Source organism: Gossypium arboreum, chromosome 4, assembly GCF_025698485.1.
Source record: "Gossypium arboreum isolate Shixiya-1 chromosome 4, ASM2569848v2, whole genome shotgun sequence".
Lineage (NCBI taxonomy): Eukaryota > Viridiplantae > Streptophyta > Magnoliopsida > Malvales > Malvaceae > Gossypium > Gossypium arboreum.
The window spans coordinates 12,219,207-12,239,798 of record NC_069073.1 but is presented as its reverse complement, the minus strand read 5'-3'; the positions used below and the strand labels follow the sequence as shown (position 1 = coordinate 12,239,798).

Below are 20,592 nucleotides of genomic sequence, written 5' to 3'. Positions count from 1 at the left end.
AAAAACGATCACTTGGCAGATTATCCCAATGGAGTAATTATGTAAAATACTGATGTGAATGCCATGAAGTATATTTGACAACATTTGAGCCATTTAAAAGTTCATTTTGAAGTAAAACTTTGAATAGAAAGAGATGTGCAATAATGGAGCACCAGGTGACGATAAATCAAGAAATGGGTCTGGCCACCTGTAACAGAGAATTATCACAGTTGTTTTGAATGATAATAGTAAAACTGATATTACCAGATCGAGACACAGGCATGAACAATGCATTGGAAAATGACAAAAGCACCCGTCCATAAGATGAAGTAAGAAATTCGAAACCAAGGAAACTGCAGAAAGGTAGTTGATAGATATACATAATTCAATGTTACTACGATAAAAAGAAAAGCTGTACCAGTTAAGCTAGATTGAAAAACAGCAATTATTTCCCCTGGCTTTTCAAGGCTGTATCACCGAGAAGTAGGATGACATTGAGTGTATGCATGTTCACAGTCATCTGAAATACGGAGATGCGGATTAGGCTTTGTCTTAGTAGACTACAAGCAAGGAAGAAATACAAAACAAGTTCAAGTGGAAACATCAGCCAACAGTTTTGATAGAAGTATTATTAGAAAAATAATGTACCAAAAATAAGTATTCTTAGCAAAAATTGAATGAATGGATCTTTAACTGGAGATGAGGAGATATAGAGAAATGCTTATGAAATCGTCCTCTAAACTTGAGTTACTTGGATTTTGTTGTTGGTGTCAGACACGTATTTGGAGGGTTTTTGGAGGGTTTTTGAAGGTTCACATTGGATATGCATTGAACATGGGTATTTCGAGAAAAAGAGTGACAGAGTTGGAACAGCATAGTATGATTCTATGAACTTGAACTACATGATGTGATGATCATTTCTAAACTTTGGATGTGATTGAATTCCTATTATACCGAACGTGTTCGTACACAGGCAAGATCTTGGAAGCAATAACCAGATGAACAAAGGGACATAGAACTCACAAAATTAAATGTATAATCTTCGATGGTAAGAAATGGAAAATAAGGCACCAATAAATGAGGTCAGTAAGCATCACTGCTCCAGCATTTATTTACATATGAAAAATCAAAATGAGATTTAACATAAAAGTCCAGAGGAGTACTGTAAAAGTCGCATGAAAATCTCGAAGGATTTGCAAGAGAATTTACCTGGAATATAACTTGAAAGAGATAACTAATGATGCCTGCTGCAGCTTGTGAAACATCGCACTGCTCCTGCAGATTTAAAGCTTTCATCCGTACATTAGTATCTTTTCTATTAGTTAAAGGTGTGTAGTATCCTTTCTCGGCATCTAACTTAACATGCTGTACGTTCATTTTATGATGCTGGTAACACCCGTAAATAGAGAGCAATTTTCCGAACTGCAAAAAAGAGGTGAAACTCATACGTGCTGCAAACAGTTATATGGATACAACAGTTTTGTTGTGGCAGCAGAAACATTGGCACAAAGACTAGGAAAAAAATAATTGTGAGGGTTACCCCAAAATAAATGGCAACCAAAGTAAAAGTTCACCTGTCCAAAACCATAATATAAAGTTAGGGTCCGTTTGTTTACCCGTAAATTTTTTTATTAAAAACAGCTTTGTTATTTATATTTAAAATTATTATATTAATAATAAATTTTTAAAATATTTAAAATATTATATTTTTCAATATTATTAAACATACATATTTTATTATTTATATTTAGTTATATAATAAATATAATTTATTATTTTAATAAATTATTTAATATTTCAATTTTATTTTAATAATAAATTTTAAAATAATATTTTTAAATAATATTTTTCACATATTATTGAAAATATTTAATATTAATATTTTAATAATAAATATTTATTACAATTATAAATATATTAATAATAAATGTTTTGTAGTATAAAGGTTAAAATATGTCATAAGTATATGTACACTTCACATATTTGCAATTTAATCTTTATACTTTTATTTTGAAGAATTTAGTCCATTTACTTTGCAAATTTGAAAATCAAGTCTAATTGTTAACATCCTTCATTTTTTTTGTCAATTTTGTTGACGTCACATTTTAAATAAAAATACTTGATAGTCATATAATTAAAAATGACGTTATAATGAACCTGAATTTAACATAATATTTTTAATATATGCAAAAATAACGTAAAATATAAAATTATAGATAAAAATAAATTCAATTAAAAATAAAAAAAATAAGAAAATCTCAAAGGCATATGTTTAATTGAAAATAAATTTTATGAAATATTTTTGAAAAATCTACCATATAATAGAAAATTTTACACAACTTTATCCAAATACCAGAAAATATTAATTTTTCCAAAAAATAAACATTTTCAGTGAAATAAACAGAGCGTTAGAATATTTTGTATTATACACTCTTGAATTAGCTAAAAAGCAAGGCAAAATGCCCTATGATTCTAATCGAGATGAACAATACATTGGATTTAAAAGGTACAGCAAATAAGCTGTATTAGTAACTTAATACAAGGCAAATTCGAAGAAGAAAGCTTTGCTTACTGAGTATAATAGTAAAATATGCGATCTCCATTGGTGATGATTTTTAAAACAATGGTTGGGAGAGCTAAACCAAACGCAACGAACCGATAACCCAACAGCCAAATGGGATGGATTTGTTGAAGACAAGGCCTCCAAACACCATCAACACTTGTTTCAATCCTTCATATAATCAGTGATACGACAATTGGTGTTGAAACAATTGATGAACATATCCAATTCAACCAATAACTCAAGCTTGTTGTATCTCAAGTAGTCAACAGCTGCATCCTTCTAAAACCCTAAAACCAAATAACCCCAGTGTAAGTAGCATCATAATATTAAACTTGTTACAACAACAAAATGTTTAGAAAGCAAACTAATTCATAAGCTTCCTTGCTGCATGGCTTCAAATGCAGTTCTTGAATACACATTTTTATGTATTCATTAATCAAAACAGAAACAGAAATGGGTATTTGAGATCAGTAACCATTTAATTGATGAAACCCAAATCAATTGAAAAGAAAAACAAGCAAATAAATTTGTATTTTCATTGCTACTGCATCAGATTCCCGTAAACTAAATTAAAACGAAAAAGAAAAAGATAAGAAGATATTACTTACATAAAATACGAAGAAATAAAATTTTTATATTTCAAATTTATTTGCTCTAACATGACATTAGTTATATTATAACAATATTTTAATTTGACATGTTTATTTTTTAACTTAATTCAATTTGATTCAACTCGAATTTCAATTCACCCTACTTGATTTGAAAAAATTTAAAACGAATTAAAAAGAATAAAATAAGACTTGTCAATTTAACTATCTCAAAAATCTTTACTCGATTTAATCCAACACTCATCCTTACTTTCACTGCGTTAAAACACATGCTTGCAAAATTCTCCCCCATAGCTCTCTTGAATAACAACAACAAAGAAAATGATGCTCCTTAGATTCTAAACCATCACAACATAAAACACATTCAGGTTTAACTTGGTATCCCCATGAGATCAATTTATTCTTGTCAATCGATCTTGAATTACAAGCCAAGTAATAAAAACATGCCTTGGTATTGAAAGGTCGCACCAAACAATTCTATGCCAAGAAACTTTACACTAAAAATTCTGGGTATAAAAAATAAATTTATGAGAAAATAACTAAAATTTTAAAGTATGTATCAATGTCACTTTTTAAGGTTTTATTCTTTCTTACCTATATTTTGGTATGCAAAAGAGTTACTAGAAAATAAAACTTGAAAATACAATAAAACTTAATGACTGTCTACATTTTACACTAACGGAAATAATTCATTGAGCATTGAGTAAAGCATAGCAAGAAAATCGATCTTTATAAAGAATTTTTACAGTAATCTTTTATAGAATAATCTAAAAATAATAGAAGATGGAGGAGAATCAAAAGAAACAAAAGTTTCTATATTTTTAGTGGGTAAAACAAATGAAATTTGACTCTTATTTATAGAAATTCTCATACATCTTCTTACCTTTTCAATTATAACTATTAAACATTATAAATATTTTGAAAATATTCCAACAATTTTATGTGCTTTGTACATATTTGAAAATCTTTTAATCAGTGTAATCAAACATCTAAGTCTCAATTAATTTCTTCACACCTAATTATGCCTTGATGTAACTTGATCCTAAAAATTATTCTTACCTTTTATTAACATAAAAATTTGTCCAAGCTACCCAAATAGATCCAGATTGCATCGACATAAATCCCCAAATTTTGCAATATACAGGCTTTATTCTATGTGACTAGATCTTTAATACCAAGTTCCTCTTAGATTTAGGGTGACAAATTCCTTTCCAGCTCACTTTTGCTCCTTTGGCTAACCCTTCCATCCCTTTCCAAAGAAAAGAATTAATGACTTTAGAGGGAAGCAATGATACTCTACAACAAAAATTTTGAAGGTTGATTGTAATAATTGTAGCCTTTCAGCAAATAAAAGGTTTCTAGTGGTCCATTTGCGATTTCTTTGTGCAATCTTTTTTAGTAAAGAATTGCAATCTGTATCCCTCAAGCCCTTGCCTAACTCCCTTAGCCCCTACAAGACTTCCATTTATAGCTCCATGTTGATGTCGCATGGGATTGTGGAGCTTGGCTGTGTTGCGTGTGACGAAGATGGGCTGATCCTCAGTGGGGTGGTATGCCTTGAGACCAGCTGTTGGGACGCAACGTTGGGGGGGAAGCCCATGCTATTCACCTAGGGCTTGGTTCGCAAGGGATACGGGCCTGTTATTATTGAGTCAGATTATTTCTTCGTTATTTGGGTCACTTTGTTTTTGAGACCCCATAATTATCTTCATCTTTTAATTCTTTAGCTTTTAGTTATGTTAGTAGATCGATAAACAAGGTAGCCAGTAGGATTGGGCGCATGGGTTTGCTTTGTGAATATGAGACTTGTTTTGGAGTGGATTACCCCCACGGGATCCAATTGCGGATGTTACTTGAGTTAATGAATTGCCTTATGGCCTTATCTTTCCGGAAAAAATGGTTTAAGTACTGCAACTTCTAAACTTACAAACACCTCAGAAAATCCTAACCCAACTGATAGAATCAAAAGCTTTCCTAAAATCAACTTTTATGCACACCTTGAAGATAGTTTCTTCTTACCATACCCGTTCACCAATTTCTGGGCAAGCTGAACATTGTCTACTAAGCTTCTTCCCTCTATTGTTGTTACATATAATCATAGGTAACACTTCTTCATTCTATTTGAGAGAATCTTAGTAATGCACTTATAAACTGCAGTGCAGCACGGAATGTCTGAAATCAACTACTTGACTGGGATTTGGGAACTAAACATTAAAAGGCCCTAATATAGCACCAATTTAAAATAGTAATAAAAAAAATCTGAATTGCACTCACCTCATCAACTCCAACAATGTTCCATGAAGTTTGGAAAAATCTAGTAGTACACCTATATTGGCCGAGGATCTAGCTTGGAAATACCTCATAGTAAACCCATTTGATGGTCAATATTAAAGATGAAAGAAGAAAACTGTTTAGATTTTGATTTATAAATTCGTGATATTTAAAATTATTTCATTAAAAAAAATGAACTATAAAAGAAAAAGAGAAATAAGAGTTTTGGATTGGTGCAAACGGCGCAAACAAAGAAGACCACACATTAACAATTTTTGTAACTTAATGATTCAAAATGAAAACTTTCAAATAATTCAATGACTATATTATAATTTTCTAAAATTGAATGATCAAAACGTAAACTTATTAATAATTAAATGAGCTTAAATATAATTTAAGTAAAATTTTTATTTTTCAACTACAACAATAATGCTAAAATTCACATTAAAAGTAAGCACTTGATTTGATTAAGCAAGCACTTGATTAAGCAATAATACAATAAATTCCATGCCTCTATTTAAACATGTATGCTTTAAAATTATAATTTTATATTACGCTTGGTGGAAGTATTATTTTTATTTATGTTTTAGTATATGAGTAAATTATAATTTATTTAATTGGTAATATTTAGTTATTTTCATGATTTAATTTTAGTAAAATGAAAGAAATTTTTTATTAATTTTAAAAGTGTCTTAATATTTACAAAAAAAATTACTCATATTTCTAATTTAAAATTTAAAATTATACTAACTATATTTTATTTTATATCTCATAAGTAATATATTACATTAATAACGTAAGAAGGCATTGATGGAACCAAATCTTTATAATTCAGGGTGTGTAGTGAGGGGCAGGCCGGAATCCTACTGTTTCTAATCTTTTAAATTTTTATTTTCTTTTACTTTGAAAAATAGTAAAAATTATAATGGCAAATTTATTTTATCTTCACTCTTCCTTATACAACTTTTGCCTTTGCCTTTGGGGCTGCACTCATGGAGGGAAAGTAGGCATTCCCAACATTTTTTAATTTAATCTCTTTAAAATTATAAAATTTTAAATTAATATAATAATATTATTATACAGACTGGTCCGGGTAGTCAGACCAAAAAATGATCAAGATACTTATCCAAAGAAAGACATTAGACTAGTTAACTCGAAAATTGGTATGGACTAATTGATTGAGCGGCTGAATCAGTTAAACCAAAGTTTTTAATATTTTTATTAAAATCTATTTTTTGACAATTGAATTGAATTAAACTTTATATAAACATGGATATTATAGTATAAATAATAACAACAATGTTATCTTCCAAAATTAAAAATAAAAATCTAAAACATTAACTCTTTTAAATAATATTAAGAAATCAATACTATTTGAGACCAAAATTGTAGAACATTATAACCGAAATTGTTGACAAATATATACTATATTAGCATTATACATGTAAACAACTCGGCTCAACTAGATTCGGTTTCTATGAAACCCCTATAAAAGGAAGACATTAGATTGATTGGTCAAACAACTTGGATTGAAATCGGTCTGAGGTACCAATTCGAAATAAAAGGTCAGATTAGTTGACTCGTGAATTGATTGGGCCGTTTGAACCGAATTTATCTATTTTTAATAATTTATTCAGTTGAACCTGTCGGATTGATCAAACTGATTGAATTGAGTACTAGTGATCTAATTAATTTCCTTGTCGATTGATTTTAAAAACCTTGAACTTCATTGATGATATATTATAAGCAAAAGAATTCTCATGTTTTTTAATCAATATTAAATTTTGAAATTTCCAAGTTTTAAAATGGATTTTAAAATCTAAAATTTAACTATTAAGAAATTGGACTCTTTTATTATTATTATTATTTTGTTATCCAAATAAAAAATATAAAATTTCTTGACCCAAATCAAGATTTCCAAACAATTATTTATTGAATCATATGGAAATTCCGACGGTAATTTTGAATCCTAGACAAACTTGGAAGATAGTTGGTAAGATTAAGGGAACTTAGCATATTATATATAAAAGGATAAGAAATTACAATCCTTATCTGGGTCTAAAAACATTAAAGAAGAAAAGACCCAGTTATATTTTGCAATCTGAAGGCTGAAATAGAGGTCTGTCCAGTTCTTGATCACTTCTATTTAGTTTATAAGTGATCTGCAGTCATAGAGGTTTTGGATCATCTTTCTTAATACTTTCTTCTTCTGAATTTAGCCCTCCTTTGAGTTGAGCTATCTTCATCACAAAAAAAAAAAAAAAAAAAAATTCAGTTAAGTTCATGCCAAAGAACAAATCCAAAACAGAATTTGATTTTAGACTTATTGTTCAAGTACTGCCTTGCCTGGAAATAGTCACGAAAGAAGGCTTTGTTCTCTTTAAGCAACTCTTTCCAAACTGCAAATTAAAGCATCAGCATAAGCTGGTTCAAAACCAATGACAATTTTGGTCCGCGGATTCACATTTAAGAGGTGCCAATCCCCAAATTCGGGATATTTGTAAAGATACCCTTTTACCTGTTAGGCTGATGATTGGTTCAATCTTAGCATACTTAGCCAGTGCTTTGACACAGTCATCTCTGCTCATCTGAAGGAGCAAACACCTCTCAATCATATGTTGAACCTACAAAAACAAAATCAACTCAAAGCTTCAAGAACCTGGAATTTTATACTTTTTACACACAAAAAAGAGGGTCAGAAACACTGTGCAAGCAAAGCAGAAGATTCTACGAATCCCAAGATGTTGGAGAGATGGTTACATAATATTGTAAGGTGTTATTACCATTCTAATGTAGTCATGTGGTTGGCAATGCAAACAAGGGAGTGGATGTTTAAGGTACATTTTTTAGAGAGGAAAAAAAAAAGGCAAAAAAGTGTTAGGTTTTGGGATATTTGTGTTAGATATTCAGGTTGATTTTTACGAGGAAACAAAGAAACAGTAAGAGAAAAAGCGGAGGGAAAAAGTGAGGAAAAAAATGAGAGAAAAAAAGGGTTATGTATTATCCATATATAAAGTGAAGGGCCAAAAGAGGTTGAGAAATCTTTTAAGGCATAGGGCTCACCTCATCTTCAAAGTGATAAGACTTCACACTATTTGAATGGCACGAATAATTAAATTTGAGTTGGGAATTTTTTTATTTTTTACTTCTTGACGTGAACCCATACCAACACTCATAAATCCTCTTGATATTTAACCAGTCACCTACTATTTCATTTATATATATATATATATATATATATATATGTTCACAACACTCTTCCTATAAAATTTTAAATGATTTATATTTTTATAGTTTCATCATTATATTTCTTATTTTTTAGATAAAAGTAACATAAAGATTCCTATTTTAGGGGTCAAATTATATCTTACTTTTTTTACTAAGAGTTCTAGTATGATCGACTTACCATGATTGAAAAGACATAGTTTGAACACAAGACCAAGTATTAAAGATCTCTACTTATTTTATGTCTTATCAAGGACAAATCGGTAAGCAATTTTAATAGTCATACTAGCTGTAACAGCCCGTTTTCAGTGAAACTGAAATAGGGATTTTGGGATTACAAATTCGAGTCCCTAAAAAATTTATTTTACTATTATTTTATGGTCTACCGTTTGATAGGAATATTGTATAAAAATTTCGTTAAGAAAATTTTACTAATTACATGTTTAATTGATAAAAGGACCAAATTGTATAACATGTAAAAGTTGAATTCTAGTAGCTAAAAGGATCAAATAGCTATGGAATTCAAAATTTGAGGTCCTTACATGGCATATAGACCATTAAGAGGAGTTAGTAGATAAGTATTGATCGCAGTGATTCGTAACAAGTAATAAATTTTTATAATGAAGATCAAACCTAGACTAACTATTATCACGACGAAAAGGCAAGCGCACCTATCGAACAATAGTATAGTAATGGCAAGACAGGGATGTCGTACCCAAGGGAACCAAAAGTACTAGTAATAACTATCTTTTTATTATCTAGCCTAAGAATAAAAGGGTTTGTTTATTAAACTAATTATCTAAACTAATTAACTAATTTAATCAAAGCAAAGAGAAAGTTTGGAAAAAGACTTGAAGAAAAGCAATTGATAAAGACGACACCCAAGGAGGAATCCACCTAGATTTCACTTGTTACTTGACTCTGAACTGGACGATTTATTCACTTGACTTGATCCGTAAGACTCCCTAACCTATGTTATTATCCCTATTCAAGACTAATAACGTCTAACCCCTAGATTGGATAACTGAGACTTTTCTCTAATTAACACTCTAGGGTTGCATTAGCTCGATTTATGGACTCCCATATTAGGTTTTACCCTAATCCGGCAAAATCTCGTAACCCTATTTCTAGGCGCCCGATCAACTCTGCTTAATTATGCCAAATTTACTCTTAGGCAGGGTTTATTCATCCTCTGCATAAGCACATCAAATCATGAATTAATACCCGGAATATTAACTCAAGCATTAAGAACACATAATTAAGAACAAATCAAGTATTTATCATACAATTTAGATAATAATAACAAGACCCATCATAGGTTTTATCCCCCTTAGGTATCTAAGGGGTTTAGTTCATAATAAAATAAGAATACATCTCAAAAGTATAAAAATAACAAAACATAAAGAAAACTCTAAAACCCCTGAAGGAATTCTGAGAGAGATCTTCAGTCTTGGAGTAACTCCGGCTTTTGAGATGGATCGTCTGGCTTCCTTCAAGTAATTCCCGGCGTGTGGTTCTATGTTCCAGAAAAGTTCTGGAGAGAGAGCCCCTTTTCTAGGTCATACTTAAGGTGTTTATATAGGCTTTTGATTGGCTTTCTTGCCCCCTAAGTATCTTTTTTCCTTGTAAAATACAACTCCTTGAAAAAGGACACGCCTGTGTGCCACGGTTGTGTGACATGGTTGTCAGGCCGTCTTCGATCCATTAAATTGCCAGGGCTGTGTGGGCTCAATGGTCAGGCTGTGTGAGTCGTGTAAACCTTGGTCGACACCCTCGAAAGGCACGGGCATGTGAGCTGCCCGTGTGGCAAGGTTTAGGCCGTGTGATCTTCTTGATTTGGTCCGTTTTGTCCATTTTTAGCTCGTTTTTGGCTCCTTTTGACCCTTGGTGCTCTCTTAAGTACAAAACATGAAATAATCAGATTAAGAGCACCAAAATCCACAAATCTAATAGTAAACATCCATAAATATGCTAAGTATTTGGGGTAAAAACATGTATAATTTGGCGTTTATCAAATACCCCCACACTTAAGCATTTGCTTGTCCTCAAACAAAATTCTCACTTGCTGCTAGAATTCATTCTTTTCAATCACATAATCATTACTGATAATGTTACAAACTATTCCACGAAAATTTATACAGTGAGAATTTAACTATAGGGGCATTAAAAGCCTCAAACAATCTAAATCGGATATCTCGATAATAAAATTATAGGTAAGCTCCTTCCTTTAAGTAATTAACTTTAGTCCTAAATACACAGGAGATGACATCCTCACTAAAGATTCACTCAAATCACTCAAAGTGTTTAAGGGTAAAGATTAAGCACTCGATTGTCTAACATGAAAAGTTATTACCATAGGCTTGCATGAAAATCAAATCTCCATCACTTGTAAATAATATGATACACTAATCAAAAAGTCTTTGCATGGTTGTAATAGGGTTTAGGTTACAGGTATGGATACAGGTTGAAGAACAGGGGTTAGAATCGAGATAATTTCAATATGTTACCCCACTATCAAAAACTTAATCATTGAATCACAAACAAATAGCTAGAACTATTTTACATGAGTTCATGACAACTTTAGCTTGCTGAGAATTACACACACATTTTTTTTAAGAACAAATCAAAAATTATACTTCATGATTCAGTAACAAAAAATGGTGAACATAGTGAGGTAACAATATTAAATTCAATCTCGATAAAAAGGGTCAAATTAAGTAAGAGGATTTTAACAAGTTAATGATGAGGGTTAATCAATGAAAAAGGGTCAGTAGACTCAACGGGGGTTCACTAAGGATTTAATTATGTGGGAAGGCTTTTTATGGAGTAAGTGGGTTAAATCTTAAGTGCCTTTATCATCTTAGTATATCAAATCAAACGTGTGATCTTGACATGTATAATTGAGGCAAGTTCTAATATAACAATTCAATGTTGACACACTCAAACCACAAAAGAAGTGAGCCAGAAAGAAAGCTATATGCTCAAAAGGCTAAAAAATCTCACCAAAAATTTGAGTTTTTGATGTTATTCTTGTATACTTAAGATTTCAAGATAATACCTCAATTCAGGAAAATAACCTAAAAATTTTAGTTCTCAAATTATCAACTTATCATGCTTGATTCTCTAATGTCCTATAATCAAATAATCATGCATAATTCCCTTGGTCTAATTTACGACATATCAATAATAATTATAGATCAATCAAGGATTCATTCGATCAGGATTATGAGAACATCACTTAAACACAAGACCAAATTCAGGGATTTGAGAATAATGCAAAAAAGTTAGGTTTCATGTTCACCCCCCATACTTAATATGTACATTGCCCTCAATGTACAAAGATAGACTATTCAACATAAAGAAAATCATAAGAGGGAAAGAGGTGAAACTCCCTTCTAAGGATGGAGTGTTTGGGGAAAATGGTAGCGGCCACTGTTCTTGGCTAGATGAAGAAATTGGGTCGTTGAACATGGCACTCGTTAGGTATTGTTCTCTATTTGTTTCCTTATTCCGTAAAATATTTCTAGCAGCTTTGCTTGGAAGTCTATAGAATTATGAAGAGCTTATTAAGAGTTGGTGTGGAAGAGAGTGTAGTGGAATTACTTGTTAGAAAGACCAGAAAATGGGAAAAAATAAAATTTACTAATATAGATATGTCTTTATAACGAAAAATAAACATAAAAATAAAAATAAAAAAATAAAAGGATTCAATGATCCTTATCGGTGGGGCCCTCAGGTGGTGGTGCTGGAGTGTCGATGTGGAGGTGTTGGCACAGCTGCTGCATCATGGCTTGTATGTCGTCCATCTATCGGTCTTGTCGTCGATCTCGCTCATGAATCATCTTAAACTGTGTTGTACAATACTGCTCAAAGTGAGCGAGTCGGTCGGAAAGGTACGCCAATGAAGCAGCCGGATGAATTGGTCGTTCCCTATGTGGAGCGGTGGAAGGCTTCTCATGCTGTGGGGAACATCATCAAGGATGTCCTCAAGATCCTCCTCGTCAATGGCATGAGAGAGACGGTACTGAGGAGGATCGATCTCACGTCGGCGTTCGATCATCATTATGTGTAACATAGTCATGATGCCTTATGGGGACATCTGACCTATCAGGTAAGTGCGAATGACTGGGCCACGGTGTTGAGGAGGCCAAAGTGTTTAGCAAGGCGCGTCACGTAGGGGCTGATAGAGATCACTCTCTTCCGATGCCACTCGGTCTGATGGCGAATGGCGATAGCAATGAAGTATGCCAAATCAGTCATGTGTGCGTTCGCCATGCACCATAAATAGTAAGCGTCGTGGGTGTTGACGACGCCAGTGCTCTCTCTCCCCTCCCGGTCAATGTGTGAGCCAATATGGCATGGAGATAGTAGAGGGAAGGAGGGAGAGCTGAGGCCTTCGAGTGGCTGGGGTCGTAGGTGGAAGAGAGTGGTGCCAAAGCCTTCCACACAAGGAGGGGGAGATGTGGATATTGTGTGGGAGTGTATTCATGTCCTCCTCCTTCATAAACTCATCGGTGTAAAGTCTCAGAGCAACTCCAAACTTTGAGACACTCATCGCACGAACTAGACTGCCTAATCAGAAGTGAATGGTACCTGGGTTGTCATTGTTCGTCATCAACACCTGTAAATGAAAAGTAGAGCATAATTCTAAGGTTAGCTCTAAATAAGTGGGCTCGGTAATAGCGAAGAACCGTTCCCATAGGTCTGTAGACAGGAGGGCGTGGATGGCATCAGCGAGCTGGACTTGCTCTACGGTAGCCCAGTCGATGCAACGGCTTGTGGTGATGGGTCGTGTAACACCCCTATCCCGTAACCGTCGCCAGAATAGGTAAGGGGCATTACCGGACTTGTAACTCATGTTGGAACACTAAAATTTTGAACTTTTTCTTGAAATAAAGATCGTTCATTTAAATAAGTACTAAGCACAACCAGAGGTAAAATTTAAACTTTCACATAAAAGTGAGCTCATGTGACATAAATATATTGTATGATTTCACATAACCTCTCACACTGATCCGATGTCACATAATCATAGGAATAGTCTCATAGATTGCTCTCGTATGCATCACATAACTACCTTATGATTTAGTTCAAATCAAGCTCACATATAAACTTGGAGTACATACCTGTTTAACCTTTCGCATTGAATATATTTATAAGCAATTCTTATTACGAAGTCTTATAGCTTTAACCTCTACTCGGATTATCGGCGAGACCTTTAGCTCGATTTAAATCTCCACAAGAAGTTATCGGGTCTTACCGGACAAAATCTCCACACGTAGTCATCGGGTCTTACCCGGACATAATCTCCACACGTAGTCATCGGGTCTTACCCGGAATATATTTCCAAGTTTCATGTACATTTAATCACGTGTTACAACATTCACATCGACTGTCATATTTGTAATTCATTTGTCTCATCAAATATCTAATAATACACACCTTTTACATTTGGTCATTCGGCCATAATATACGCACATCGCCTACATATTTCACACTAGCCATTCGGCTTTACCACTTATACATATCTCATATATATATTTCACATTGACCATTCAGCTTTACCACATATGCATATCTCATATTCACCACATTGGCCATTCGGCCTTATCACACATATGCATGCTCACATTCATCACATTGGCCATTCGGCCTTATCACATATGCATATCTCATATATATATTTCACATTGACCATTCAGCTTTACCACATATGCATATCTCATACATATTTCACATTAGCCATTCGGCTTTACCACATATACATTTCTCATACATTTTTCACATTAGCCATTAGGCTTTACCACATATATGCATGTTCATATTCACCACATTGGCCATTCGGCCTTATCATACATATGCATGCTCACATTCATCACATTGGCCATTCGGCCTTATCACATATATGCATGTTCACATTCATCACATTGGCCATTCGGCCTTATCTCATATATGCACATTCACATTCATCACATAAAATCCTAAATCAAAATATAAATTTTCATGTATCCACATCACAATTATCCAAATATACTTCACATACCACATATACTTTCACGTATACACTTTGTCTTGGCCGAATCTACATCTATCAGTTTCCAATGAATAATTCAATTTCATGCCATACTATCATTTCATATTCAAATACTTATGAACTTACAATTTCACAAATTTTAATATCAAAGATCCATCTATCACTCATATATCATTTTACAATATCACAATTTAGAATTCACGTATGGGTTTAATCAATAGCTTATGAGCAACAAAAACAAGTTTTTATCCATGTTTACAACAGAATCACATTTTCACTACGAGCTGTTTTCCTGAGCAATGGTCACTAAATTATTTATAACTGGAGCTACAAAACTCCAAATCACTTTTCGTTAATTTTCCCTGAATATAGACTCGTATATCATCCATCCATAAAATTTCCAGAATTTTAGGTTTGGCCAATCAGTACCAGATTTTTCTTAAAGTTTCCCCTGTTTCACTGTTTGACTAATCTGACCAGTCTTCACTACGAATCAAATTTCTCATTGTACAGAATTCAAAATATGTTCTATTTGATTTCATGTGAAACTAGACTCATTAAGGAGTCTAAGAATATAAATTTTATCTTATAAACATTTTTGTACAAATTATAATGATTTTCTAAATACAGAACAGGGGATTTCAGAGTCATTCTGACACTGTCTCACACAACTTTAAATATCTCTTTATAGGAAATTTATTTGCTTACACGGTCTCTTTTATAAGAAACTAGACTAATTAAGCTTTGATTTCACATTTTATTCAGCCTATAATTCCACACCAACCATTTATAGTGATTTTCTAAAATCACGTTACTGCTGCTGTCCTAAGCAAATTATTACAATTTGCTCTTAAATTTCCAAGTCCAAACACTTATGAACTTACCATTTGAGTTTAAGACATATCATGGCTACATCATATCTTATTAAATCAACTCATTATGTCCTAATATGATTGAATTTACTCAACGTTTAATCACTTAAAACTTACCTCGGATATTTTGAATAGTTGCGGATAGACTATTCGATTGCTTTTTCTTTTCCTTTATCTGATTTTGACCCTCTTAGCTCTTGAGCTTGATTCAAACAAATAGATCTTATTTAATAACTTATCAAATTAGCTATTCGATTAAATACATGTATATTATACAATTAAGTGCGAATGATTTTATTAACTAGTTATTCAAGCATTATACATATGCTCTACTCATGCCCCATCGAACATAATACTAGCTTAATACCTTGCATATTAGGATTTCATAGACATCATTTAGTTTCACATAATACACATATTGTCCCAAATCGACACAAGAGTCAAACGCATCACTCAAAATGCGAAATCCAATTAAGTCTACCATTATAGCATTATCATATTTATGTACTTGGTAAGTTGGGTTTGAACACGTTTGGCACTAGGTGTCCAACCAAATATTCCTTGAACACTAAACTCAATTTATAATCTTTCCTAATTAAAACATTTAACACCGACTAGACATGTTTACAAGCTTAGGCTGAATATTATTTTAGACATTCGAGAAATCATTTCTCAACTCGTGATTCACTAACTTGGGAGTTATTTTCTAACAAATTTTAACTTACTCTAATACCGAATGCTACTCAAGCTTTAAGCTCATGTCCTTTCATTATTAAGCGAATGTTATAACATAACTAACATCCCTTTTTCAATTTGAACATCAACACATAAAGAAACTAAACATAAAGATTCATAGCCGAAACCTATACATAACATCATTCAAGGTTTAATCCCCTAAATTCATGCACAAAGCCGAACCTATTGAGAGATGTATATAAAACAATATCTAATTAGTACATTCAAGCACCTACGGCATTCTCTTCAATTTAATACTAAGACAAACCAAAAGATTTATTCATGTAAATTCAAAAATTTCAAGTTCATCTCTTTCACATATAAATACCAAAAATTAAGTATTTAGTAGCTTAAACTCTATTAAACCTTAAAACATCAATCTATCCCCTACCATTTTCCCCCATGGCCGAATGCTCAAGACACCATAAAACTAAAAATTTTGTCATGGGCTATGTAATGAACTTAACATCTAACTCAAAATATGCTAAAAAAATCCATTAGCTAAAATGAATTTCTCACCTTATTCATGACTTAGAATCACCGAATGGTTGCTCCCTCTCTCCCTCTTAGAATCGGCCAAGAAGAAACAAGAACAAATACTTGTTTCTTTCACCCCTTTCCTTCTTTCTTCTTCTTCTTGTACGGCTAAGAAGAACAATGTGATGCCCTTTTTTTCTTTCCTTCACCCTTCACCCCCCTTATTTTATTACTAACTCATTATTTTATTCTTTCCAACATGAACATTAGCACACCATGCTTAAAATATGCTATGACCCATAGCATGGCCGCCCACTAGCTCAATTTTTGGGCAATTTGACATGCAAACCCTCACTTCTATAACATGCATTAACAGGCCACTTTACATTTGCCTAGCACACTTCTAAATTTTCTCACATAAGTCCTATTTACTAAATTTCACCTACAATTAGCAAAATTCAAACATGAAATTTTCACACATGCATATATACATATAGTAAGCATCAAACATGACAGCTAATTATTTTTATGACTCGGTTTTGTGGTCCCGAAACCACTTCCCGACTAGGTTCATATTATGGCTGTCACAAGTCATGCGCGTAGTATTTGAAATAGCTCCTCTTGCGATGGTTGTGGAAATTTAAGGAATGAATGCCGAACTTCGGTTGTAGCTCGTACCGATGAAGAACTCAGTCCCTTACGTCTCTTTGAGGATGGGACCGCGACCTTCTTGCCCCTTGATGACGACATAATATACCTGAAAATACATGAGCATTGATAGAGTCCAAGATACATCAATAGTTAAGTAATTGGCCTAAAACTAGTATATGCTATTTAGTGTTTCAAATAAGTCAAATATAGAAAATTCTAAAGCAAATTCTTAACTTTTCTAAAACATATTTGTAATAGTAACAATATCTATGTAAAGCATGAAAAATACTAATGTAACAACACAAATTGGAAAGACAAGGTTAAGAAAGTGAACCAAGGGCTGTTGTAAGGGGGTGCATGGGTGTGTGACGCGGAGAGGAAACCGTGTGGTGGGAAAATGGAGGGTATAAGGAGGGGAAAATGAGGATTAATGCAAGTGGAGTGACTTTGAGGGTGGTTTGAGGGTTAGGGAAGTGAGAATCTTGGGAATGGTGGCCGGAATAGGGAGTAGGGGTTGGGGGAGGATGGATTTCGGCTAGGGTTTTGAAAGGATGAAGAAGATGAACAGTGGTTTGTTTATATAGGGGAGGGGCACATGGCCTAGGTCCACGCCCGTGTGCTGTGAGGGTAGCCCGTGTTTTTTGGATCTTTTCAAATGTGGTCGTGCCCGGTACTATCACACGCCCGTGTGTCTTGGGCGTGTGTGGCACACGGCCATGTCACACGGCCGTGCCTAGCGTTGTTCGCTTCTCCTACACCCGTGTGTTATGGTACCATGCCCGTGTATTGTTGTACACGGTTGAATGGCACGGGCGTATTGCACGCCCGCGTCAAAGAAACAGAATCAAACCTTGTCCCTGGCACGCCCGTGGTTTTCTATCCCATGCCTGTGTTATTTCTATCAAGTTCACCCACGGCCGTGGGGATTTATCGCACCCCGTGTTTTAGAGAAATCATGTCCTGCTTCAACACGGCCGTCTCGTACGGTCGTGTTTCTTCCCCTGTTTGGCTACGACTTCAGGCACGCCCGTGTGTCTGGCCATGTGTACTGAAAAACTTTACAATTCAAAGATAAAGTTAATGATTTGAAGTGTTAGAAATTAATTAAAAATAAAGAAATCAAAATATGTTAGTGCTCAGGTTGCCTCCCGAGAAGCGCTTATTTATAGTATAAGCTCGACTTACCTCTCCGTTGATTTATCATGGTGGGTTGAGGAGTTCATACTCCTCGTTCCTACTATCAATCTTAAAACAAGGTTTTAATCGGGTGTTGTTTACCTTAAAAGTGCCGAACTTAGGATGACTCACCTCCACCGTACCGAATGGAAAAATACTAAGTACCGTAAGAGGGATTTCCTCATTCGGTGTGGTAGTGACAATGTGAGGATCAACGGCATCTAGTAAGACTTTATCGCCTACCTTAAGTTGATTAGGAGAGGTATCGGGCTTGTTTTGGCGTAGTTTCAGTTTATCATATGTTCTCGATTTGTGTTCTCGTCATTTGTCTAGCTCCTCTATCCGTAGCCTTCGTTCTTTATGGATGTCTTTGTTCTTTTCATGATAGTAGCGCACTGTCTTTGTTGTCTTGGTTTGAGAAGGTTCCTGCAAGGACGATTGAATATTAGTTTTATCATCGATAGGTTTTATAGCATTATCCTGAGTCTTAGGGGTTTTGACTGAGTCGCGTGCTTGGAGTGTTACTGCGTCGTCACCTGCACGAAGTGTTAGCTCCCCTGTGCCTACATTAATAATGGTTCTGACAGTTGCTAAAAAGGGTCATCCTAAAATTAAAGGTACCTCGTTATCCTCATCCATATCTAAGATGACAAAGTCTACTGGGCAAATAAATTTATCAATTTTAACGAGAACATCTTCAATAATACCCTTAGGAAATCGAACTGTTTTGTCAGCCAATTGTATGCTCATCCTAGTCTGTTTGGGTTTACCGAGACCTAGTCGTTTAAACATTTTATACGGCATAACATTGATACTTGCCCCTAGATCAGCTAAAGCATTATTCACAGATAAACTACCAATTAAGCAAGGAATTGTAAAACTCCCTGAATCTTTTAATTTGTTAGGTAGCTCATTCTTTAGAATAGCTGAGCAGAATGTATTGAGTTCCACATGCGATGTAGCGTCTAATTTCCTTTTATTAGCTAGAAGTTCCTTTAAGAATTTTGCTGAGTTGGGCATCTGCGAAAGAACTTCAATAAAGGGCAAGTTAATATGTAGTTTCTTTAAGAGTTTGACAAACTTACCGAATTGTTCTTCTGTTCTGTCTTTCATCATCGCTTTAGGATATGGCACACGAGGTTCATAATTCGTACTTACCTGTTTAGGATCATCATCGTTTACCTCTTCTCGACCTTTGTTCATCGCGTTGTCTTGCTGTAATTCTGGCTCAGGTGCAATGAATCTTCCTTATCTTGGGCACTAATTGCATTGAGTTGTTCCCTCGGATTAGGTTCCGTATTACTTGGTAAGCTACCTTGTGGTCACTCGGAGATTAGTTTAGATAGCTAGTCTATCTGAGTTTCGAGTCCTTGGATCAATGCTTGTTGATTCTTAAGTGCTGTATCGGTATTTTGGAAATGGGTTTCTAACACCGAGATGAATTTAGAAAGCATCTCTTCAAGGTTTGGTTTTTTCTCCTGTTGATAAGGTGGCTATTGAAAACCTTGAGGATTTTGTGGCTTTGGATTTCCTTGACCTCCCCCGGAAAAATTTGGGTGGTTCCTCCAACCTGCATTATAGGTATTACTGTATGGGTTATTTTGAGATCGAAAGTTATTGTTACCCATATAGTTGACTTGTTCTTCTTCAGTTGTAGGATTGAAGGATTGGTATTTTGTATGGACACCTCCTTCGCTTGAGTCACACCTCATTATTGGATGTACCTGCGTAGAACCAAGAAAACTATCAATCTTTTTATTGAGAAGTTCTACTTGGTTAGAGAGCATGGTGACCGAATCGATGTTATAAACGCCGGTTGGTTTCGTCGGCTTTGTACTCATAACTTGCCACTTATAGTTATTCAGTGACATCTCCTCTATAAATTCATAGGCATCTTCTGGTGTTTTATTGTTGATGGTTCTGCCAGCAGCTGTGTTAATCATTCATCTTGTCGAGGGATTCACACCATTGTAGAACGTTTGAACCTGCAGCCATAGAGGT

The 20,592-nt window shown here is 34.0% G+C and overlaps 1 protein-coding gene and 1 pseudogene across 3 annotated transcripts; both read right to left on the bottom strand.

Annotated features, from left to right (window-relative positions):
• Nucleotides 1-93: 93 nt before the first annotated feature.
• LOC108458509 (uncharacterized) lies at nt 94-2,817 on the bottom strand (annotated as a pseudogene).
• A 4,518-nt stretch (nt 2,818-7,335) lies between these two features.
• On the bottom strand, nt 7,336-8,485 carry LOC108459717 (uncharacterized). Of its 3 annotated transcripts, none has more exons than XM_017759120.2 (4): nt 8,205-8,485; nt 7,940-8,045; nt 7,763-7,820; nt 7,336-7,661 (listed from the first exon to the last, which is right to left on the bottom strand). In XM_017759120.2, exons 1-4 carry the CDS (start codon nt 8,262-8,264, stop codon nt 7,658-7,660), a joined length of 228 nt encoding a protein of 75 aa, XP_017614609.1. In that variant the 5' UTR covers nt 8,265-8,485; the 3' UTR covers nt 7,336-7,657. The 3 variants fall into 3 exon arrangements, with proteins under 3 accessions (XP_017614609.1, XP_017614607.1, XP_017614608.1); XM_017759118.2 differs by having other exon boundaries at nt 7,768-7,820; XM_017759119.2 differs by having other exon boundaries at nt 7,336-7,657; nt 7,768-7,820.
• Nucleotides 8,486-20,592: the final 12,107 nt, after the last annotated feature.

What these genes read in the sequence shown, in the direction of transcription:
- LOC108459717 (XM_017759118.2), bottom strand. Translation starts at nt 8,264, where the DNA reads ATGTACCTTAAACATCCACTCCCTTGTTTGCATTGCCAACCACATGAC. An exon ending in CACATGACTACATTAGAATG is followed by an intron (nt 8,046 to 8,204) that starts GTAATAACACCT and finishes TTGTTTTTGTAG; the next exon opens with GTTCAACATATGATTGAGAG. An exon ending in ACCAATCATCAGCCTAACAG is followed by an intron (nt 7,821 to 7,939) that starts GTAAAAGGGTAT and finishes TTTAATTTGCAG; the next exon opens with TTTGGAAAGAGTTGCTTAAA.